Below are 18627 nucleotides of genomic sequence, written 5' to 3' on the forward strand. Positions count from 1 at the left end.
TGGGCTCAGCCTCCTGAGTATCTGGGACTAATGGCATGTGTCACCCTGCCAAGCTAATTAAAAAAAAAGAGATAGGTTCATTCTCTGTTCCCCAGGCTGATCTCCAACTCCTGGCCTCAAGTGATCCTGCTTTGGCCTTCCAAAGCACTGGGCCAGAAGTTAACTTTTTTTTTTTTTTTGAGATGGAGTCTCGCTCTGTTGCCAGGTAGGAACACAATGGGGCGATCTCGGCTCACTGCAACCTCTGTGTCCCGGGTTCAAGCATTTCTCCTGCCTCAGTCTCCTGAGTAGCTGAAACTACAGGCGCCCACCACCATGCCCAGCTAATTTTCGTATTTTTATTAGAGATGCGGTTTCGCCATGTTGGCCAGGATGGTCTCGATCTCTTGACCTGGTGATCTGCCTGCCTCAGCCTCCCAAAGTGCTGGGATTACAGGCGTGAGTCGACACACCTGGCCAACATTTTTAAGATTTTAAAGGTAATGGCAAGTCATGGAAGGATTTTCCAGCACAAAGACGTCAACTTATGTTTCAAAAAAGGCCACTCTGGCTCCAGGCGGAATAGAAAGCAAGACCAGTGACAGCAGACCAGTCAGAGGTTATTGCCTCCGTCCTGGAGAGGAAAATGGGGCTGGACTGAGGGGATAGCAATGAGGGTGCAGAGAAGTAGATATATTTGGGATGTACTTTGCAGGTAGATCTTGTTGCAGTGCTACTCAGAGGTGCTAGACTCCACAGTTTATTACTGAGGCAGCATATTTGGAAATCTTGTAGCAATCTGATGTCTGTTGAATCTAATAATAAAATATCTGGACTGGTATCTTACATGTCTTTTGCTAAGTTTCATTTTCTGGGAATTCATTTTCATGGACTGAGGCAAAAACAAACAACTGGGGTCCTTCACAGACAAGTTGAGAAGCCCAGGAGGCTGGAGTGCAAGGGGCAGGGTGGGCATAGGGATGCGTCCTAGGCTTTTTTTTGTTTTTGAGATGGAGTCTTGCTCTGTCACCTAGGCTGGAGTGCAGTGGTGTGATTGCGGCTCACTGCAACCTCCACCTCCCAGGTTCAGGCGATTCTCCTGCCTCAGCCTCCCGAGTAGCTGGAATTACAGGTGCCCGCTAGGCCTAGCTAATTTTTTTTGTATTTTAGAGATGGGGTTTCACCATATTGGCCAAGCTGGTCTCGAACTCCTGAATTCAAGTGATTGACCCGCCTTGGCCTCCCAAAGTGCAGGGATCACAGGCGTGAGCCACTGGGTCCGGCCTTTTTTTTTTTTTTTTTTTTTTGAGATGGAGTCTCGCTGTGTCCCCCAGGCTGGAGTGCAGTGGCGCAATCTCGGCTCACTGCAAGCTTCGCCTCCCAGGTTCACGCCACTCTCCTGCCTCAGCCTCCCGAGTAGCTGGGACTACGGGCGCCCACTACCACGTCTGGCTAATTTTTTGTATTTTTAGTAGAGACGGGGTTTCACCGTGGTCTCGATCTCCTGACCTTGTGATCCGCCCGCCTCGGCCTCCCAAAGTGCTGGGATTACAGGCGTGAGCCACCACGCCCGGCCTTTTTTTTTTTTTTTTTTGAGACAGTGTCTTGCTCTGTCGCCCAGGCTGGAGTGCAGTAGCTTGATCTTGGCTCACTGTAACCTCTGCCAACCAGGTTCAAGCGATTCTTCTGCCTCAGCCTCCCGAGCAGCTGGGATTGGAGGCACCTGCCACCACCCCCAGCTAATTTTTGTACTGAGTAATCAGAATGTTTACGAAGTGCCTCCTACATAATATCCCAGCTCTGCGAGTCATGAACAGACTCCATGGTTTTGCCATGTTGGCCAGGCTGGTCTCCAACCCCCGGCCTCAAGTGATCCTCGGCCTCGGCCTCCTCAAGTGTTGGGATTACAGGCATGAGCCACTACCCTCAGCTGGTGCTAGGTTTTTGGTGTGAGCATGTGGACGGGAAGCAGGGCAGAGGGGGAAATAAGAGCACTGCTGTGGACATGACAGGCTGCAGGCATCTTGGAGGAGAGATCCCGAGATTGTGGAAGCAGAGGGCTCAAAGGGTCTGAACTCCAAGGGAGGAGGGCTAGGCTGAGGAGTAACCCTTGGAAGTCTTCAGTCTCAGACGGTGTTTAAAACTAAGGGCAAAAAAGAAGTCACTCAGAAAACGCTTAAGACAGAAGATGAGGAGACGACCCTGATGGAAACTCCTGCTCTGATCTACTGCCATTTCCTGCTCTCACCTGCAGCCTCAGTGGCCGTGGCGCTGGACTCCTGAGTGTCCTGGAGGGCATTAGGGAAGCTGGCCCTGGCAGCACCCGCCTCCTCCGGAGGGCAGCCAGGCCGCAGCAGGGCCCTAGCCTGGCAGCACAGAGCCCGCTCCTCTTCCCGGGTTGCTCCCAGGCCCCTATGGGGCCGTGGGGTGTCCGGGCCCCGCGTCCCACCCCAGGAGCCGAGGCTGTGGGTCCCTTGGCAGTCCGAGGGCAGGCCCAGGTCACAGTCCACATCCTCCGGAATGATGGGGATGCGCTGGCTCAGGTCCCGGGCCCCGGGGTAGCAGCCGGGCGGGGGCTCCTCGGTGAGCGTGTACTGCACACTCACCGAGTAGTCCTCAGTGTAGCAGCCGCTGCCCCCTCCGCCGCCACGGGCCACCTGCTTCTCTTCATAGAAGCAGCAGGGCAGGCCCTCGTATTTCACCCCATCTGTCCTGGGCAAATGGTCAGGGTGAAGGCCGTACAGGCCCTGGGAGCTTCCTGACTGGGGCTCCCCACCCGCCGGGCCGGAGCCCTCGTAAAGGTGGGGCCCCAGGAACAAGGTGCTGCTGCCAGCTGCTCCGGCACTAGGTCCGGGTGGGGAGGGTTGGGGCTCGCAGCAGCAGGCACACAACGGCCCCTCGTGGCCCCCCTTCCAGGTCCTCCTGAGGTCCGGGGCGGCCCCAGGAGAAGCCTCGAGCCCCACTTCTGAGGTAGAGCTATTGGGCCCCCTGTGCTCCAGGGAGGAGTTGCTGCTGTAGTTCATCTCCAGGCTGCAGGTGGACACCTGATCCCCCGAGGGAGAGGCAGGGCCCGGCCAAGGCTCGCCCCGCCCAGCACCATGACTGTGCACCACCGGGAGCTCCTCGGGGGGCGGGGAGCCCTCGAAGCACACGGCAGGCCCCCGGCCCGAGCTGCCCGAGCCCCCCGCCTCACTGGCACGACAGGGGCTCCGGCTGCGGTAGATGAAGGGGTCATAGTCGCTGCTGAGGGAGCTGCGGAAGGTGGAGCAGCTCCCGTACACGCCCTGGTTGCTGACCTCAGTGCAGTCTACCACAGAGTCACTGGAGGAACAATGGCACTGGCCGGAGCTGCTGCTGCTGCTGCTGTCGCTGCCCGGGCAGTCGGCCAGGTAGCCACTGCACACCGAGCGGTGGCCGTGATAGCAGCTGAAGCTGGACGTGCTGCCGCTCTCCAGGTGGGAGTGGGAGGGCGGGGCCACGTGCACCACTGTGGGGAAGAGCAGGCTGCCACTGCCGCTGGGAGGAAAGGCGCTGGGAGGAAAGGCACGGGCCGGGCCCCGGGGCGTGAGGCTAGGCGGGGACTGCCCCTCCTGCTCCGGGTAGCTGAGGCCCTGGAAGTAGTAGTGCTGGTACATGGTCTCATACTGGGAGAAGCAAGCTGCCTTGGAGAAGCTGCGGCCGCTCAACTTGGGTCTGCGGAAGGGGTGGGCTGGAGAGTAGGCCCGGTGCTCCAGGCCGCAGCGGTGAGCGGCCAGGCTGTGGTCCAGGTGGAGGGGTGGGTAGCTGCGGATGTAGGCGGGGGTCTGCGGGGAATAAAGGCTCTGCTCCCCGTTCTGGTCCACGGTCAGCAAGGTGACGGGGTTGCCGTGGGAGTCCATGCTTGTCCTCGTAGGGTAGGCTGGGATGGCGTTGGTCCTGTGCACGCGGCCGGGGTAATGCACCGGCAGGGTCACCCTCTGCTGCCGACCACGTGAAAGGTTGCTGGTCTCCACACACACCGCACTTGGGTTTCCCTTTTGTTCTGGGGACAAGCAGAGGAAACAGAGTAGGCAGGGCTGAGCATACTGGTGTCAGGGGCTAGAGGGATTTTTAAAACGGGCAGAGGCTGAAGCAGCAGGCTTGGTCACCTGCCGAGGTGCCCATTCTCACAACCCTGCCCCCAAACTCAGCTGCGGCGGCAGAGGTTGACCTGCCTATCTGTGTGAAATGGCCCATCTCCTGTAAAGGCCCCGCTCCCAACTCCCCACTGCTCTGCCTGACTGGGCACCACAGGAGTCTGCAGAAAAGAATCGGACTCAAAGACGCCAGTGTCCCTCCATCCCTGTTTAATGACACAGTGATGCAGGAGCAACAGCACGAGCTGGCCACTGCACACTCATCGTCCCTCATGGTCCTAGGACCACCCCATGGTACGGGGTGTGGGCAACCACCATTACTGTTATTGCCACTAAAGACATTAGGGGTCTCAGGCCTGGGAGAGGCCAGATGTCTTGCCTGAGGTCAGGAAGCTGCTTAACGTGAAGCCCAAACTTGAACTCAGGGTGATTCTTAATGCCAGGCTCTCCTAAGGGTTGTGCAGACAACCTCCAAAACCCAGGGTTGCCAGGCCTCCAAGTCCAGAGGGCAGTGCCACAGTGGCTCTGCTCGCTCCCAAGCGTGTGGTGTGTGTCACACTCTAGCTAGGCACTTGGTAGGGACAGCGTCCTCTAACTTGACTCTTTAGCAATGGCTGAGGCAGGTGACAGTTACCTATGATGTTGTGCCGACAGTGGGGGCAGGTGTGGTGCTGCAGCAGCCAGGGGTCCACGCACTTCCTGTGAAACCGGTGAGTACAGGGGATGACCCGCAGCTCCTGGGCAGGGAGAGAGGGGACACGGGTCTGCCTTCAGCCTCGCAAGTGTGTCCTCCTGCAGAGCCCAGCACAGACCAAGGAGCACTGCACTGCATGCCAGTGCCCTTCCCCACTCCCCTCCCCACCTTCTGCTCTCCTCCCCACCTCCAATTAGGGCTCAATTTCCTAGAAGCAGGGCCCACCCATATGTTGTAGGGAGAAGGAAACTGCCAGCAGTCAGCCCCCACCACAGTCCTCAGTGTTAAGGGAGTGGGCACGCACAGAGGCAGGCGTCTTTCCTGTAGTTGGAGGAGGGCAAGCACACTCATGCCTCCACCCAGGGAAGGCCAAGACCTTGTGCTAGTGAGGATGCGAGGCCTAGGGGTATGGAGAGAGGACCAGGTATACCCCAAGATATTCTGCATCTCTGAGGTGCTGCCTACCCCCGGGTATCCCAAATGGGCAAGAGTAGAAAGGAAGATGCCTGGGACTCATGATTGACAGATGGGGCAGCAAAGGGGCAAAGCTCTGCTCTCCCCTCCTTTACTGGACCCTGAACCTTATCATGGGGGTACATGGTTTATAAGAAAAGCAACCTATCTAGACAGATGGAGTTATTGGGATAGAACCACCTTCAGAGTTCCTAAGCCTAAGCATCTTCCACATTTGCTCATTTTACTTTGTCTTTCAATTTTCTGACCTGTCTAGCACAATATTCCAGCTCATACCTAACACTGTGCCTGACAGAATGACAAAGGGTCTACCCTGGATCTTCTCATGGAACCCTCATTATCACCTGGAATACTGGTCAGTGTTGGGCCCATGTCACAAGAAAACAAAATCACTTGCCCAAGGTCACAAAACTAGAATCCACCCAGGCCAGGATTAGAATCCAGAGTCTGTGTAAGAAACTAACTATTCTATTCTGCAAAAATTCCGTTTCCATCCAACAGTCTCTGCAGCAGTGGAATATTTTCAGCAAAGGGGCATCAAATGTCTGTAATTCTCAAGTGGTTTGCGCCCTACCCCCCAAATATGTTTATGTATGTATCTGTCTAGAAAGAGGGAGAGTGAGGGAGGGTGAGCAAGTGTGGCAAAATGTACATCATGGATGATTCCAGGCCCTTAACATATATCGTCTATGGTACTAGTCTTTTCTGAAGGTCTGAAATTTTCTTTCTGAGAGAGACAAGGTCTCACTCTGTTGCCCAGGCTGGCATGCAGTGGTGTAATAATAGCTCACTGCAGCCTCGAATTCCTAGCCTCAACTGATCCTTCCACCTCAGCCTCCCAAGTAGCTAGGACTACAGGCATGATACTAGGCCTAAAATTTTTAAAGAGCTACAAGAAAAAAAAGTGAGGGATATAAAATCCCGTCTCTTTGTAAGTAAAAACACCCAGTCAAGTATCAAGTTAAGTCTCAGAATTTTCAGAAGAGCGACTCTAAAAGTTGACGTGTGTGATGGAACACAGGGCCCTGTCCTTCTAGGTCTTGGGCACCTCTGCTGACCTGTCTATGTTTTCCCACCCAGGATGGGACTGCTTCTGCCATTACCTCTCCATCAATGTACTTCTCCAGACAGATGGCACAGTCGGATGTGGAGCTGCTGCTGAGTGTGTCCAGGGCCCCACAGCTCCCCTCCCGGCGCCCCTTGCTCTTGGAGTTGAACTTTCTGGTTTCCATCTTCTCCAGAGCCTGCACAGCCAGCCTGTTCATGGAATTCTGCATGGCAGAATGTGGTCTGTGTGAGGGTCCAGTACATATGACAGTGGCAGTCACCCCAGGGACATGACACTCGATTCACTGGGTCAGGCGGACAATTCTCTATCACGCCAGAACACTTCTGAGAAGTCGCTCAAAACTCAGACTGCCATAGCACATATTCTCCAGACGCATGGGGCGTCCACGACATCAACCTAGGCTTTTCCCAAGTGGCAAGACTAGCAGGGGTCTCTCTGATTTGAAGGCAGGGGTCTCCTCCAATTACCTGGACTTGCTGCCTCCTAACTCTGCCAGACCCTCAGTTATCAACCTGTTCTATGCCAAGGGTTCCTCCTCTTTCTGTTGAAAGAGGTGGTGATAGTAAATAGACAATGTGTAAGTGCTTAGCACCTGGCAAATAGGCTGTGCTTAAAAAACACAAGCCATCATCCTGTTGGGGTTGGTCGCTTAACCTTCCTGAGAACTTTGGTGATTCTCTTCTCTACAGATTGCCTTCCAGGATCCACCATCTCTCCCCTGAGACATGACCCTGCCATACATTTGCGGGTCCAGATCTCTGCTTATCCTCTCACCACCCTCCACCCCTGAGTTTCTCCTTCCTACAAGCACAAAGTGATGTGGTAGCTGCAGTGCTACAGCAGCTACTGTTCATCAAGCATCACCCGGAGAGCCTGGTATACTGTGTAGGTGGTCTGAAGTGGGGCCTGAGACCCTGCATTTCTATCAGGCTTCCAGGTGCTGTTGTTGCTGCTGGACCACAGATCCTATCTGAGGACCAAGGCTCTAGGGCGCCACTTGATGCACTGGGACAGGCAAACACTTCTCAATCACGCCAGAATAGACTTCTGAGAAAGCACTCAAAATTCAGACTGCCACAGCACATATTCTAGACCTGTGGAGTGTTTATAATACTTATTAACATTGATTTAAACACTTCCTTTGGGCCAGGTGCGGTGGCTCATGCCTGTAATCCTAGCATTTTGGGAGGCCAAGGCAGGCGGATCACCTGAGGTTAGGAGTTTGAGACCAGCCTGGCCAACATGTTGAAACCCCATCTCTACTAAAAATACAAAAATTAGCCGGGTGCCTGTAATTCCAGCTACTCAGGAGGCTGAGGCACGAGATTCACTTGACCCTGGGAGGTGGAGGTTGCAGTGAGCCGAGATCATGCCACTGCACTCCAGCCTGGGTGACAGAGTGAGATCTTGTCTCAAATAAATAAAAAAATAAAATAAACACTTCCTTCGAAACACCTGCTGGGGATATTCCCAATGCTCAGCCTTTGTAGGACTAGCCCTTTTAGAACAGAGAAGGCACTGGGCTGTAAGTTTTGCTCTCTCTCTCTCTCTTTTTTTTTTTTTTTTTTTGAGACAGGGTCTTACTCTGTTACTAAGGCTGGAATGCAGTGGTGCGATCATAGCTCATTGCAACCTCTGTCCCCCAGGCTCAAGTGATCCTCCCACCTCAGTCTCCCAAGTAGCTAGGACTACAGGTACGTGCCACCATGCCCAGATAATTTTTATATTTTTGCTAGAGACGGGGTTTTGCCATGTTGACCAGGCTGGTCTTGAACTCGTGAGCTCAAGTGATCTGCCTGCGTCAGCCTCCCAAAGTGCTGAGATTGCAGGCGTGAGCCATGGTGCCTGGCCTAGTTTGCGCTTACTTTTTTTCCATCTTTGCTGTTTCTAGGCCACTGGGAACACGCTGCGGAGCTCAGAGTCCACAGCTGTGAGGCTCCATGTTGCACCATCAAAAAATAAGGTGGTAAGAGTCCTGGTTTTCCCCAGTGTCAGGGCAACAGGGGTTACTGCTCATGGGTTACACATAGAGGCCCTACCTGACTGCGTCGCTGCTTCAGCTTGATTTTGACAAGAAGGATGAGGCAGACCAAGGAGACCACGACGAAGAAAGCCAGGAAAATCCCCATGTCAAAGTATTCAGTGGGTTGCTGGAAAGGAACACAGACCCAGTGAGTCACAGCCTCTCTGCAGCCTGGTAATCGGCACATGGGCTATCTTGGCTTGGTCAGGATAAAGATGGGGTGACTGGGATGAGTTTCCCCTCAATTTGCAGGAAACTCCTGGGGTTCTGCTCACATGTACATGGTGTGCTCCCTAGGCCCATGTAGTGCCTTCGGTGTGGCCCAGGGGGATGCCTGTGGCGATCTCAGCCAGGCCCCCCAAGAGCCAAGGGGACTCTTGGTAAAGCCTGGCTCCCCGTGGAATACTGCAAAGTTGGCTGTAACTGGTAAGAAAGGCCCTTCCAAATAAACACAAATAATCACATTTATAGGACAAAAGAGTAAGTGTCATGTTTTGAGGGAACAGTGATTACTAACCATATAATTAATGGTTTACAACAACTCAGAAAATTGTATGCTGCTTCCACAAATATCAGCTTCCACTACAATGCGTCATATTTACCAAAGCGCTTTTTTTTTTCCTTTAAAAAGAAGCCAGCAAGTCAGTTCAGCAAACTCCCTCTACTTTTAGTTCTTACCTTTTCCTCACTGCCTCCTAAAACCTCGCAGCCACCTTATCTGGGACCTCCATTTGGCCAATGGGAATAGAGCTTTGCAAAGTGGAAGCTGCATGTATCCGGCTATGTTGTGCATGGGAAAGCATCATCCTACATTGTGAATGTCCCAATATTTGTGAGGAGGAAATAACACCAATATAGGGCACCAGCCCAAGGTTCCTGGAATTCTTCAGCTTGAGGTTTGAGCAGAAGAGGCCGGTTAAGAGTTAGTGGCCAGTAGTGTCTCTTCCACATACTTAAGAGATGCAGATGCTATTCATTAGCCATCGAACTCAATCCCAGTTGAAAGCTAACTTTTCCAGACTTAAATTAACTTGGGGAGTTTCAATAAGGTAATCTACTTTACAGGAAGAAGGAAATACAAGCCTTTTTCTAGTGTCTAAGTCAGATTGAAGAAGGAAGACACGGGAAGGCAGGCGCTCAGTCCTCCTCAGTTTGCCTTTCAGAGGGAGATGGGATGGAAAAGAAAGGATGAGGGATTGCCAAGAGGGAATGCCAGGTGGAAGAGGCCAGAGACATCTTAGCACAAAGGTATCTATTTCTGGTAGGATTTTTCCAATTCGCTATAAAGGAACACGAGTAACATTTCTCCCTGGCCTTGAGTCCAGTAGGTGATCTGAGCCTGCAGGAACGTGGGGTTGCCAGCATTTTAGAGAGATAGGAATGAAAGGCCAAGGGAAATAAAGGGACAGGTAGTAGCAGAGAAGGCCCCGAGCCTGTGCCAAACAGTGTGGAGGCTCACTCGAGGAGGGCGGTGCTGGATCCTTGCTCGAGCCACTTTCTGCTTGTTGACGATGTTCATCAGCTTAATGGCATCTGCACCCTTCACATACACCACCGGCCTCTTGAGTGGGTCTTCCGAGCCCTGGTTCAGCTAAGGAAGAAAAGAGGGCTCTGGTTAAAAGGTGTGCTTACTTTAAGAAGCAGTAGAAAGAAAGGCTGGAGGGAAGGAACATTGAATACTTGTCTGGAATCCTCCAGCTCTTCCAACATTACAGCCTTCCCAATGTTCTTTTGGGAACATTACAGAGTTCCCAAAAGAGCAAGGCTGAGAATAACGCTTGTTTTGGGATGGACTGGGCAAGCAGAAGGGCCAGAAAGGTCTTAGAAAATGCCCCATGAGCCCGGCGCAGTGGCTCACGCCTGTAATCCCAGCACTTTGGGAGGCTGAGGCAGATGGATCACAAGGTCAAGACTTCCAGCCTGGCCAACATGGTGAAACCCCATCTCTACTAAAAATACAAAAATTAGCCAGGCGTGGTGGCGCATGCCTATAATCCCAGATACTTGGGACGCTGAGGCAGGAGAATCGTTTTAACCCGGGAGGTGGAGATTGCAGTGAGCTGAGATTGTGTCAGTACACTCCAGCCTGGCGACAGAGCAAGACTGTCTCGGGGGGAAAAAAGAGAAAATGCCTCCTGTGCCCCAATTCCCTGGCTCTTAACCTCGCCCAGTACACCTCCCTTGGGGATTATGCCTAAACATGGACATCTAACTTCAGAAGACAAGAGCAAATGCCCTGAGATGAGGGTGACATAACCGGGACAAGCCAAGCTCACTAAAGGAAGTGCCTTTCTCAGGGAGGCTGCAGTGTTGGCATGGCCTGAGGAGTTTACCTGGTCAATAGCTTCTGGGTTTTCAGACACATCAAAGATGACTGCAGTAGCTCCCCGCTGTACCGCTCGCTTGGCCTGCCAGAGTAAAAAAGAGCAGGTTGGCCCTCTGGTCCTCTTACCTTTCCAAAGCTGGCCTTGGCATTCAGGCCTGTAATCAAATGCAGAATCTGACAGTTACCAACTTATGTGACATCAGGGACGTTACCTCACTTTCCTAACCCTCAATTTTCCCATCTATAAAGAAGGGGACCGATAACTAGAGTTAACAATAATACATAGTTTCAAATAGCTAGGAGGAGGATATTCCCAGTACAAAGAAGTGATAAATGTTTGAGATAATGGATATGCTAATTACCCTGATCTGATCACTATACCTTGTATGTATTATCACTATGTACCCCACGAATATGTACAATTATTATCTGTCAATTAAAAAACTTTTTTTTTTTAAAGAGGACAATTTCACCTACCTTGTATAGTAATTGTGAGGTCAGATGACTTATAATAGGGGAAAATACATAATTGATTACTTAACAAACTTTTGTCTTCCTATCCAGCCCAAATACTGAAAACGACCTACACATTAACAACCTGCCCGGTCAGTACAGAGGTACTGATTTCAGTATTTCCTGTTTCAGAGTCACTGGCAACCAAAGCAAATGCCTTTGGTCCATCTCATGTGGTTCCTTTTTCCTTCCCATGTCACCCAGTTAGAAGAATATATTGAGTATTTCTGAATGAGTCTCAAAATGGTTAATTTTAATAAGTGACACAAGCTGAAGACCTCTGGAGACAGTCGGTGGTGGGAGCTGTGAAAAATAATTGTAAATGGGGTTTTGAAGCAGTTGGCTGCCAGACCTGGCTACACATCAAAAGCCACTTGGGAAGTTTGTAAAGCAGATTTCCTGGCTCAAACCACAGAGACTGATTGAGCAGAGCTGGAGTCAGGCCCAGGAAACTGAGTTGTGTATGCTTTCTGGGGGATTCAGATGATTCAACCATTTGGGGAACTACCGATCAGAGAGATGAGATTAGAATGTTTTAGGAACAAATGAGAAGTGATGGGATTCTTTTTGGGGGAGGTGGGGGAAGGACTCCTTTCCATCCCAAAGAACCTTCTAATTCCATGTCCAGCTAAGGTGACAGCAAGGTAGAAGCTGTGGAAAAACAAGACTTAAGATATAGCCTGGCTGGAGTTCGAGACCAGTCTAGGCAACATAGCAAGACCCCATATCTAAAAAATAACAGAAAAATTAGCTCGGTGTGGCAGGGCATGCCTGTAGTCTCAGCTACTCAGGAGGCTGAGGCAGGAGGTTTGATTGAGCCCAAGAGGTAGAGATTGAGTTGTGATTGGACCACTTCATTCTAGCCTGAGTGACAGCGCAAGACCCTGTCTTCACAAAATACATACATACATACATGCATACCCTGGCTTTTAGGAGCCTGAATCTTGTTAGAGAAGTAGGACACTTCTAATGTGTGTATGTATAGAAGGCAAAACCAGCCTTCTATAAGATGGGCAAATGATGGCTAGTGCTTAGAGATCAATAGAGTTAATATTGGCCACAGTGCTTGAGAAAGAATAAAATTGAAATTCCTTTCCATAGGAATAATCACTCTACATTGACCGGGCGTGAGAAAGCAACATTGCCCAGAACACAGCTAGACCAATGGCTCCACTGGGCCACTAGAGGGCAGTCTCACCCTATAGCTTTTACAACAAACCAATTCCTTGTATTTAGCACCAAACAGTACCAAAAACAACTTCAGTAAAATCTTCAGTATACTGCAAGTTCCTTGGCAGTTCAAGAAGTTCTGGCACCCTGGACAATCTGTCCTTGTCTTGCAGGGGACCCTTTCTTTTTGAATGGAGATTCAATGCATTGAAAGTCTCAATGCATTGTTCACCACACCCTGTTTCATCACCAGATTGCTAGTCTAGGAGTCAGGAATGAATGCTGGGAGCTATTCCTGCCTCTGCCACTGGCATGCTGCTAACAGTGGACAAGTCACTCAATCGCTTTCAGCCTCAGCCTCAGTTTCCCCATCTGTTAAAAAGAAAAAGGCGGTGGGGGATGGCTGGGCACGGTGGCCTATGCCTGTAATTCCGGCACTCTGGGAGGCTGAGGCTGGTGGATCACCTGAGGTCAGGAGTTCCAGACCAGCCTGGCCAACATGGTGAAAGCCTGTCTCTACCAAAAATGCAAAAAATCAGCTGGATGTGGTGGCATGTGCTTGTACTCCGGGAGGCTGAGGCAGGAGAATCGCTTGAGCCTGGGAGGCAGAGGTTGCAGAGATCATGCCACGGCACTCCAGCCTGGGCGAGAGTGAGTGAGACTCTGTCTCAAAAAAAAAAAAGGGGGGGGGCCGGGCGCAGTGGCTCAAGCCTGTAATCCCAGCACTTTGGGAGGCCAAGACGGGCGGATCACGAGGTCAGGAGATGGAGACCATCCTAGCTAACACAGTGAAACCCCATCTCTACTAAAAAAATATAAAAAACTAGCCGGGCAAGGTGGTGGGTGCCTGTAGTCCCAGCTACTTGGGAGGCTGAGGCAGGAGAATGGCGTAAACCTGGGAGGTGGAGCTTGCAGTGAGCTGAGATCTGGCCACTGCACTCCAGCCTGGGCGACTCCAGAGCAAGACTCCAGTCTCAGGAAAAAAAAAAAAAAGGGGGGGTGGGTGGGTGCGGGGAGGCCGCCTATGTTATTATGACTAGGGTCCTTTCTAAATTCCCAGCCTTGGCCACTCAACTGAGAAGCAGTGGGCTATCAGAGCAACTCAGAACTGCACTGGCCCTGTCACCCTCCTCCAGGAAGAGAGGATGCTGATGACAGCTGAGAAAGTGTGAAGCCAGGGTGGCGTCACTTTCCTCCACCATAGAGCTATCTATCTTTCTATCTATCAGAGATGGGCTTTCACTCTGTCACCTGGGCTGGAGTGGTGCGATCACAGCTCACTGCTGCCTGAAACTCCTGGGTTGGAATGATCCTCCTGCCTCAGCCTCCTGAGTAGCTGGGATTGCAGGTGCATGCTACCATGCCAGGCTAATTTTTTTTTTTTTTTGTAGAGACAAGGTCTCACTATGTTGCCCAGGTTGGTCTTGAGCTCCTGGGCTCAAGTGATCCTCCCATTCCGGCCTCCCAAAGTGCTGAGATTACATGCATGAGCCATGGACAATCATACTGGCTATCCATAGAGTTCTTTAGGGACACAGACTACTTTGCCTGAGGCCAACAGCTCATGGATCTCATGGATGCCAGAGTTAATATAATTGTAAGTAGATGCTGGTGTTTTCCGCTTAGGTGGTATCCCAGGCTTTTTCATAAATTCCTTCTCCAGACATAGAAGGGCCCTGAGGAAAAGCACTAAAAATGAGGAAATAAACAGGCCCTCTCATTCCTTTATTTGGCTTTCATTCCACAATCAAGCATATCAAACAGCACCCTCGGGGAATGTGCAATTCAGATAAGTCCAGATCAGGAGCGCTGTGCGGTACCTGCACTTTGATGCGGGTGCACCTGGAGAGTCTAATGGCCTCGGGATGAAAGGCTGCAGGATCTGGGGTAGGGAATGCCTTCCCAGGAGAGACATGCCTCAGGGAAGCCATTTAGCCACATGGCCTTCTTAAAGTTCAGGCTTCCCTGCTCCACCCAGAACGTGGAGGTCTCAAGGACTCAGAGGTTCCGAATGAAGCATGATCCATTTGAGAGACATAAAATACGTTTTTCACAAAATCTTGGACATGGTGATATGTTTCCTGGCTTTTACAGTGAAGAGGGCAGGTCAATAATAAGGCAGCTGGTTGCAGTTGCATGGGCCTGTAATCCCAGCTACTCGGGAGGCTGAGGCGGGAGTATCACTTGAGCCTAGGGTTTTGAACCTGTTTCTCTCTCTCTCTCTATATATATGGTGCTTAAATTCCATTTACAGCTTGACTTCCAATACAACCAGGCTAATGTACGGGATCTAAGGACACATATCTTGTTTGAGAAAATGCTTCATTCACACAGGTGATCTACTTTTAAAATTACATTTAATGTAAACTACTATTAAAATAAGTTTGCACTTCCTGTACATACCAGGACTGGACAGGAGAGAAGCCAAGCTAAGACCCTATTGGGAATTCGCTTGTCAGAAGCCAGCTTAGGATTTAAAATAGGCTACGAATAACCCATATTTAGAAGAAGACACCTTTATTATATTGTTCGGAAAGGAAATTTAAAAAAATACAGGCCAGGTGCAGTGGCTCATGCCTGTAATCTCAGCACTTTTGGAGGCTGAGGCAGGAGGATTGCTTGAAGCCAGGAGTTCAAGACTAGCCTGGGTAATATAGCAAGACCGTCTCCACAAAAAAGTTAAAAACTATCCAGGCATGGTGGCGTTCACCTGTAGTCCCACCTACTCAGGAGGCTGAGGTGGACTGCTTGAGCCCAGGAGGCTGAAGGTATAGTGAGCCACAATTGTGTCACTGCACTCCAGCCTGGGTGACAGGGCGAGACCCTGTCTTAAAAAAAAAAACACAAACAGAACATTACTTGGTCATTCTCTGCCCCTTGCCCATATTTTCAGTTTAAAAATTGATGAGGCATATTCCTTGAACCAATCACTCTCATAGATCATTCACCATTTTACTTACTCAAGTGTAGACCAGAATATTATTTCAAAACAAACCTAGACCCTAGTTAGGAGTTCACAGTCTTGTGACCACCAGAAATCCTATCTTGAGGATCTTTAAGTCACATACTTAACGTGCAAAACTCTGAAGCTGGGGCCCTTTCAAAGAAAGGATGGGATGCAGCCTGGTGGATATGGTTGGATGAAAGTCACTGGTAAACTGGGCTGTAGCTGGAGAGGGCCGTTATCCCTAAACTGTGCACAGCCTGGAGTGCAAGATTAAGAGAAGGGTGTGACCGCAGAACACAGGTGGGAAGTTTTGGCAAGGCCTCCCAGAAGCAGCCAAAGGCCTTGTCTTGCTGCCCTCTGTGTGCCCTTCCCTCTTCCTCACCCACAAGGGTATCTTCACATTCTTCATCACCTTTGCTACTTCCATCCTTGCTCAGGCCAGGGCAGGTTGGCACAAGCCAGCAGGTGACTGGAAACCCAAAGCAGAGTGCTGAATATAAAGTTGCCATGGTCCCTTATTTACCTTCCCAGGGCTGCTGGACCCAAGACTAGACAATGTAGTCACTGAGACAAGTAGCAACAGAGCAAACACTTGCACCCTTAAAATACATTTGCAAAGTACAAAATTCCAGCCTCTAGAAGACAGGGTTCTACTGTGGTTGGCACTTACCACTCCTATGGTTATTCAATAAATGTTTATTATAAGTGAAAGCAAGCCTGCCTGGTACCATACTCAGGTTATTACTGGTAAAAAGAAAGTGCTCCCTAACTCTGAATGTGATGTGCTTTTCTCATAAGGAAGTGCTTTTATTAGTAAGAGTGAGTCTAGAATGTCCCAGTGCAAATGTACCAATTATGATGAGAATTGTCCCATCACCACTTTGTGGGTGGGAAAACGTGAAGCCTAGAGCCCGCCACATACCAGGAATTCCACTCAGGAATGGATCTGGCATTTTCCCCAGTGTGTGTAGTTATACCCAGACTTGGTATGGGGCTTGGACCTACCCCCATACCTATTCCCTGGAGTCTTTGGGACACGGATTCCACTTTCACCTGTTTACCTGTTCCTCTGTCAAGCTCTTGGATGTGGTAGCCCTAGTGCCTACCCTTTATTGCAGGAAAACTTTGACAGAATACAGTTTTAATAGAAAATAACCTAAAAGATGACTAAAAATCTCATTTGTCTCACATTCCTGACCATAAGATAACCAAGGAAGCTGGACTGTTAGTGCTAATATGAAGATATGTCTTCAACCTCTTACAGGAAGTTGCAGACATATGGGAGCCCCAAACAGACTTTTTTTGCCTCTACTGAATACAATTTTGCCTTCTGGCTTTTTTATCATAAGCTTCTAAGTTATTAAAAATTCTTTGTAAATATTTTAAATGGCTGTGATTTTTTTTCTTATATGCTACACATGTATTTCTGATATTTGGGTTGTTCCAGTTTTTAAAATTATAATTAATACTACATTGAATAAATATTGGTTTCCATTTCTAGTTTTCAGAGGACATAGGCCCTGTGCCAAAGAATATAAAGATTATGAATAATCTCAATAAAATCCATATCAAATTTTAATGTCCCTCCTTATATACCCACCCAACTCTTATTTACCTGCATAAATGACAAGATAGCTAGACTGGCACAGACAATACAGGCAAATTTGTCAACAGATTTAATTTCTGGGTTAGGTGGCCTGTTGATGAGCTGGGTGGAAGGGAGAAAGAAGTCAGTTTGAGGGTAACTCTCTAGATGATATTTCACATGCAGACAGACACTTTAGAGTGAACTATAATGAGCTGATCATATTAATACGAATACTACTAATCCTTCAAGGTCAGTTCCTGTGCAACCTTTTCCATAAAACCAATGGTGCTTCTCCTCAGCCAAAGGACAGGTAAGATACCTCTCTCTGAGCTCTAATATCTTAGGGTTTCTCTTCTGTTGTTTACTACTTCTGTAATACATTTTCCCTGAAAATACGATCATCTTTAGAGTTTTTGCTATTTATAAGGGTAATATGTGTATGAGGTGAACAATTTAAAATAACTCAGCTACTGAAAGCAAAAAATAACTCATCTGTTACCCCCTATATCCCAGCATTTTAACATAATGGTGTGGTTTATATCCTCCAATTTTTTTTTTTTTTTTTTTTTTTTTTTGAGACGGAGTCTCGCTCTGTCGCCCAGGCTGGAGTGCAGTGGCGGGATCTCCGCTCATTGCAAGCTCCGCCTCCCGGGTTTACGCCATTCTCCTGCCTCAGCCTCCCGAGTAGCTAGGACTACAGGCGCCTGCCACCTCGCCCAGCTAGTTTTTTGTATTTTTTAGTAGAGACGGGGTTTTACCGTGTTAGCCAGGATGGTCTCGATCTCCTGACCTTGTGATCCACCCGTCTCGGCCTCCCAAAATGCTGGGATTACAGGCTTGAGCCACCGCGCCTGGCTCCAATGTTTTTTAAACCCATATACTGGCAAGAATAAAATGCATATGTGTTGTAGACACACACACACCAAAATGTAGTTAAAAATATGCTGGATGAGTACCTATAATCCCAGCTACTTGGGAGGCTGAGGAGGGAGGATCGCTTGAGCCCAGGAGCTTGAGGGCCAGCCTGGGCAACATAGACCCCGGCTGTTAAAAATTTTGTTAAAAATAAATACATTGGACATATTGGACATACACTGTTCTGTACTCTACTCCCCCCTTAACTCAACAATTTACTCAACAAGGCCGGGCGCAGTGGCTCACGTCTGTAATCCCAGCACTTTGGGAGGCTGAGGCGGGTGGATCACAAGGTCAGGAGATCGAGACCATCCTGGCTAAAACGGTGAAACCCCGTCTCTACTAAAAATACAAAAAATTAGCCGGGCGCGGAGGCGGGCGCCTGTGGTCCCAGCTACTCGGGAGGCTGAGGCAGGAGAATGGCGTCGGCCCGGGAGGCGGAGCTTGCAGTGAGCCGAGATCGTGCCACTGCACTCCAGCCTGGGCGACAGATCGAGACTCCGTCTCAAAAAAAAAAAAAAAAAAACAATTTACTCAACAATATTTATATGCATTGATGTGGGAAAACGTTCATTTTTCTTACCAGCTACACATATCATTCCATTGTATGGTTATTCAGAGCTCCTTTAATGACCATCTCCCTGAGAGGCATATAGCAGATTTCTACATTTTCTCTGTTATAAACAGTGTTGTATTCATATCCTTGTACTCATATTCTAGAGGCAACGGTCCTTAAAATAGCCATGAGTGGTCCTGCTGAGTCAAAGGGTATCGATGTCCTATACATAAAGGCCTAGCTTGGGTGCCAGGCATA

The 18627-nt window shown here is 49.6% G+C and overlaps 1 protein-coding gene across 11 annotated transcripts in view; it reads right to left on the reverse strand.

The window, feature by feature from the left end:
- ZNRF3 (zinc and ring finger 3) overlaps positions 1 to 18627 on the reverse strand; it is a 176841-nt gene that overhangs the window by 4632 nt on the left and 153582 nt on the right. For 9 of the 11 annotated variants that reach the window (XM_077950148.1, XM_077950149.1, XM_028827891.2 and 6 more), the window contains 6 exons: positions 10688 to 10762; positions 9814 to 9945; positions 8371 to 8481; positions 6366 to 6533; positions 4729 to 4831; positions 2228 to 4000 (listed from right to left, as the gene is read on the reverse strand). In XM_077950148.1, coding sequence (XP_077806274.1) covers positions 2228 to 4000; positions 4729 to 4831; positions 6366 to 6533; positions 8371 to 8481; positions 9814 to 9945; positions 10688 to 10762 — 2362 coding nt within the window. The remainder of the gene's footprint in view (positions 1 to 2227; positions 4001 to 4728; positions 4832 to 6365; positions 6534 to 8370; positions 8482 to 9813; positions 9946 to 10687; positions 10763 to 18627) is intronic. The other 2 variants (XM_028827893.2, XM_077950155.1) reach the window with 1 other exon arrangement.

The sequence above is a fragment of the Macaca mulatta genome, chromosome 10 (genome assembly GCF_049350105.2).
Source record: "Macaca mulatta isolate MMU2019108-1 chromosome 10, T2T-MMU8v2.0, whole genome shotgun sequence".
Lineage (NCBI taxonomy): Eukaryota > Metazoa > Chordata > Mammalia > Primates > Cercopithecidae > Macaca > Macaca mulatta.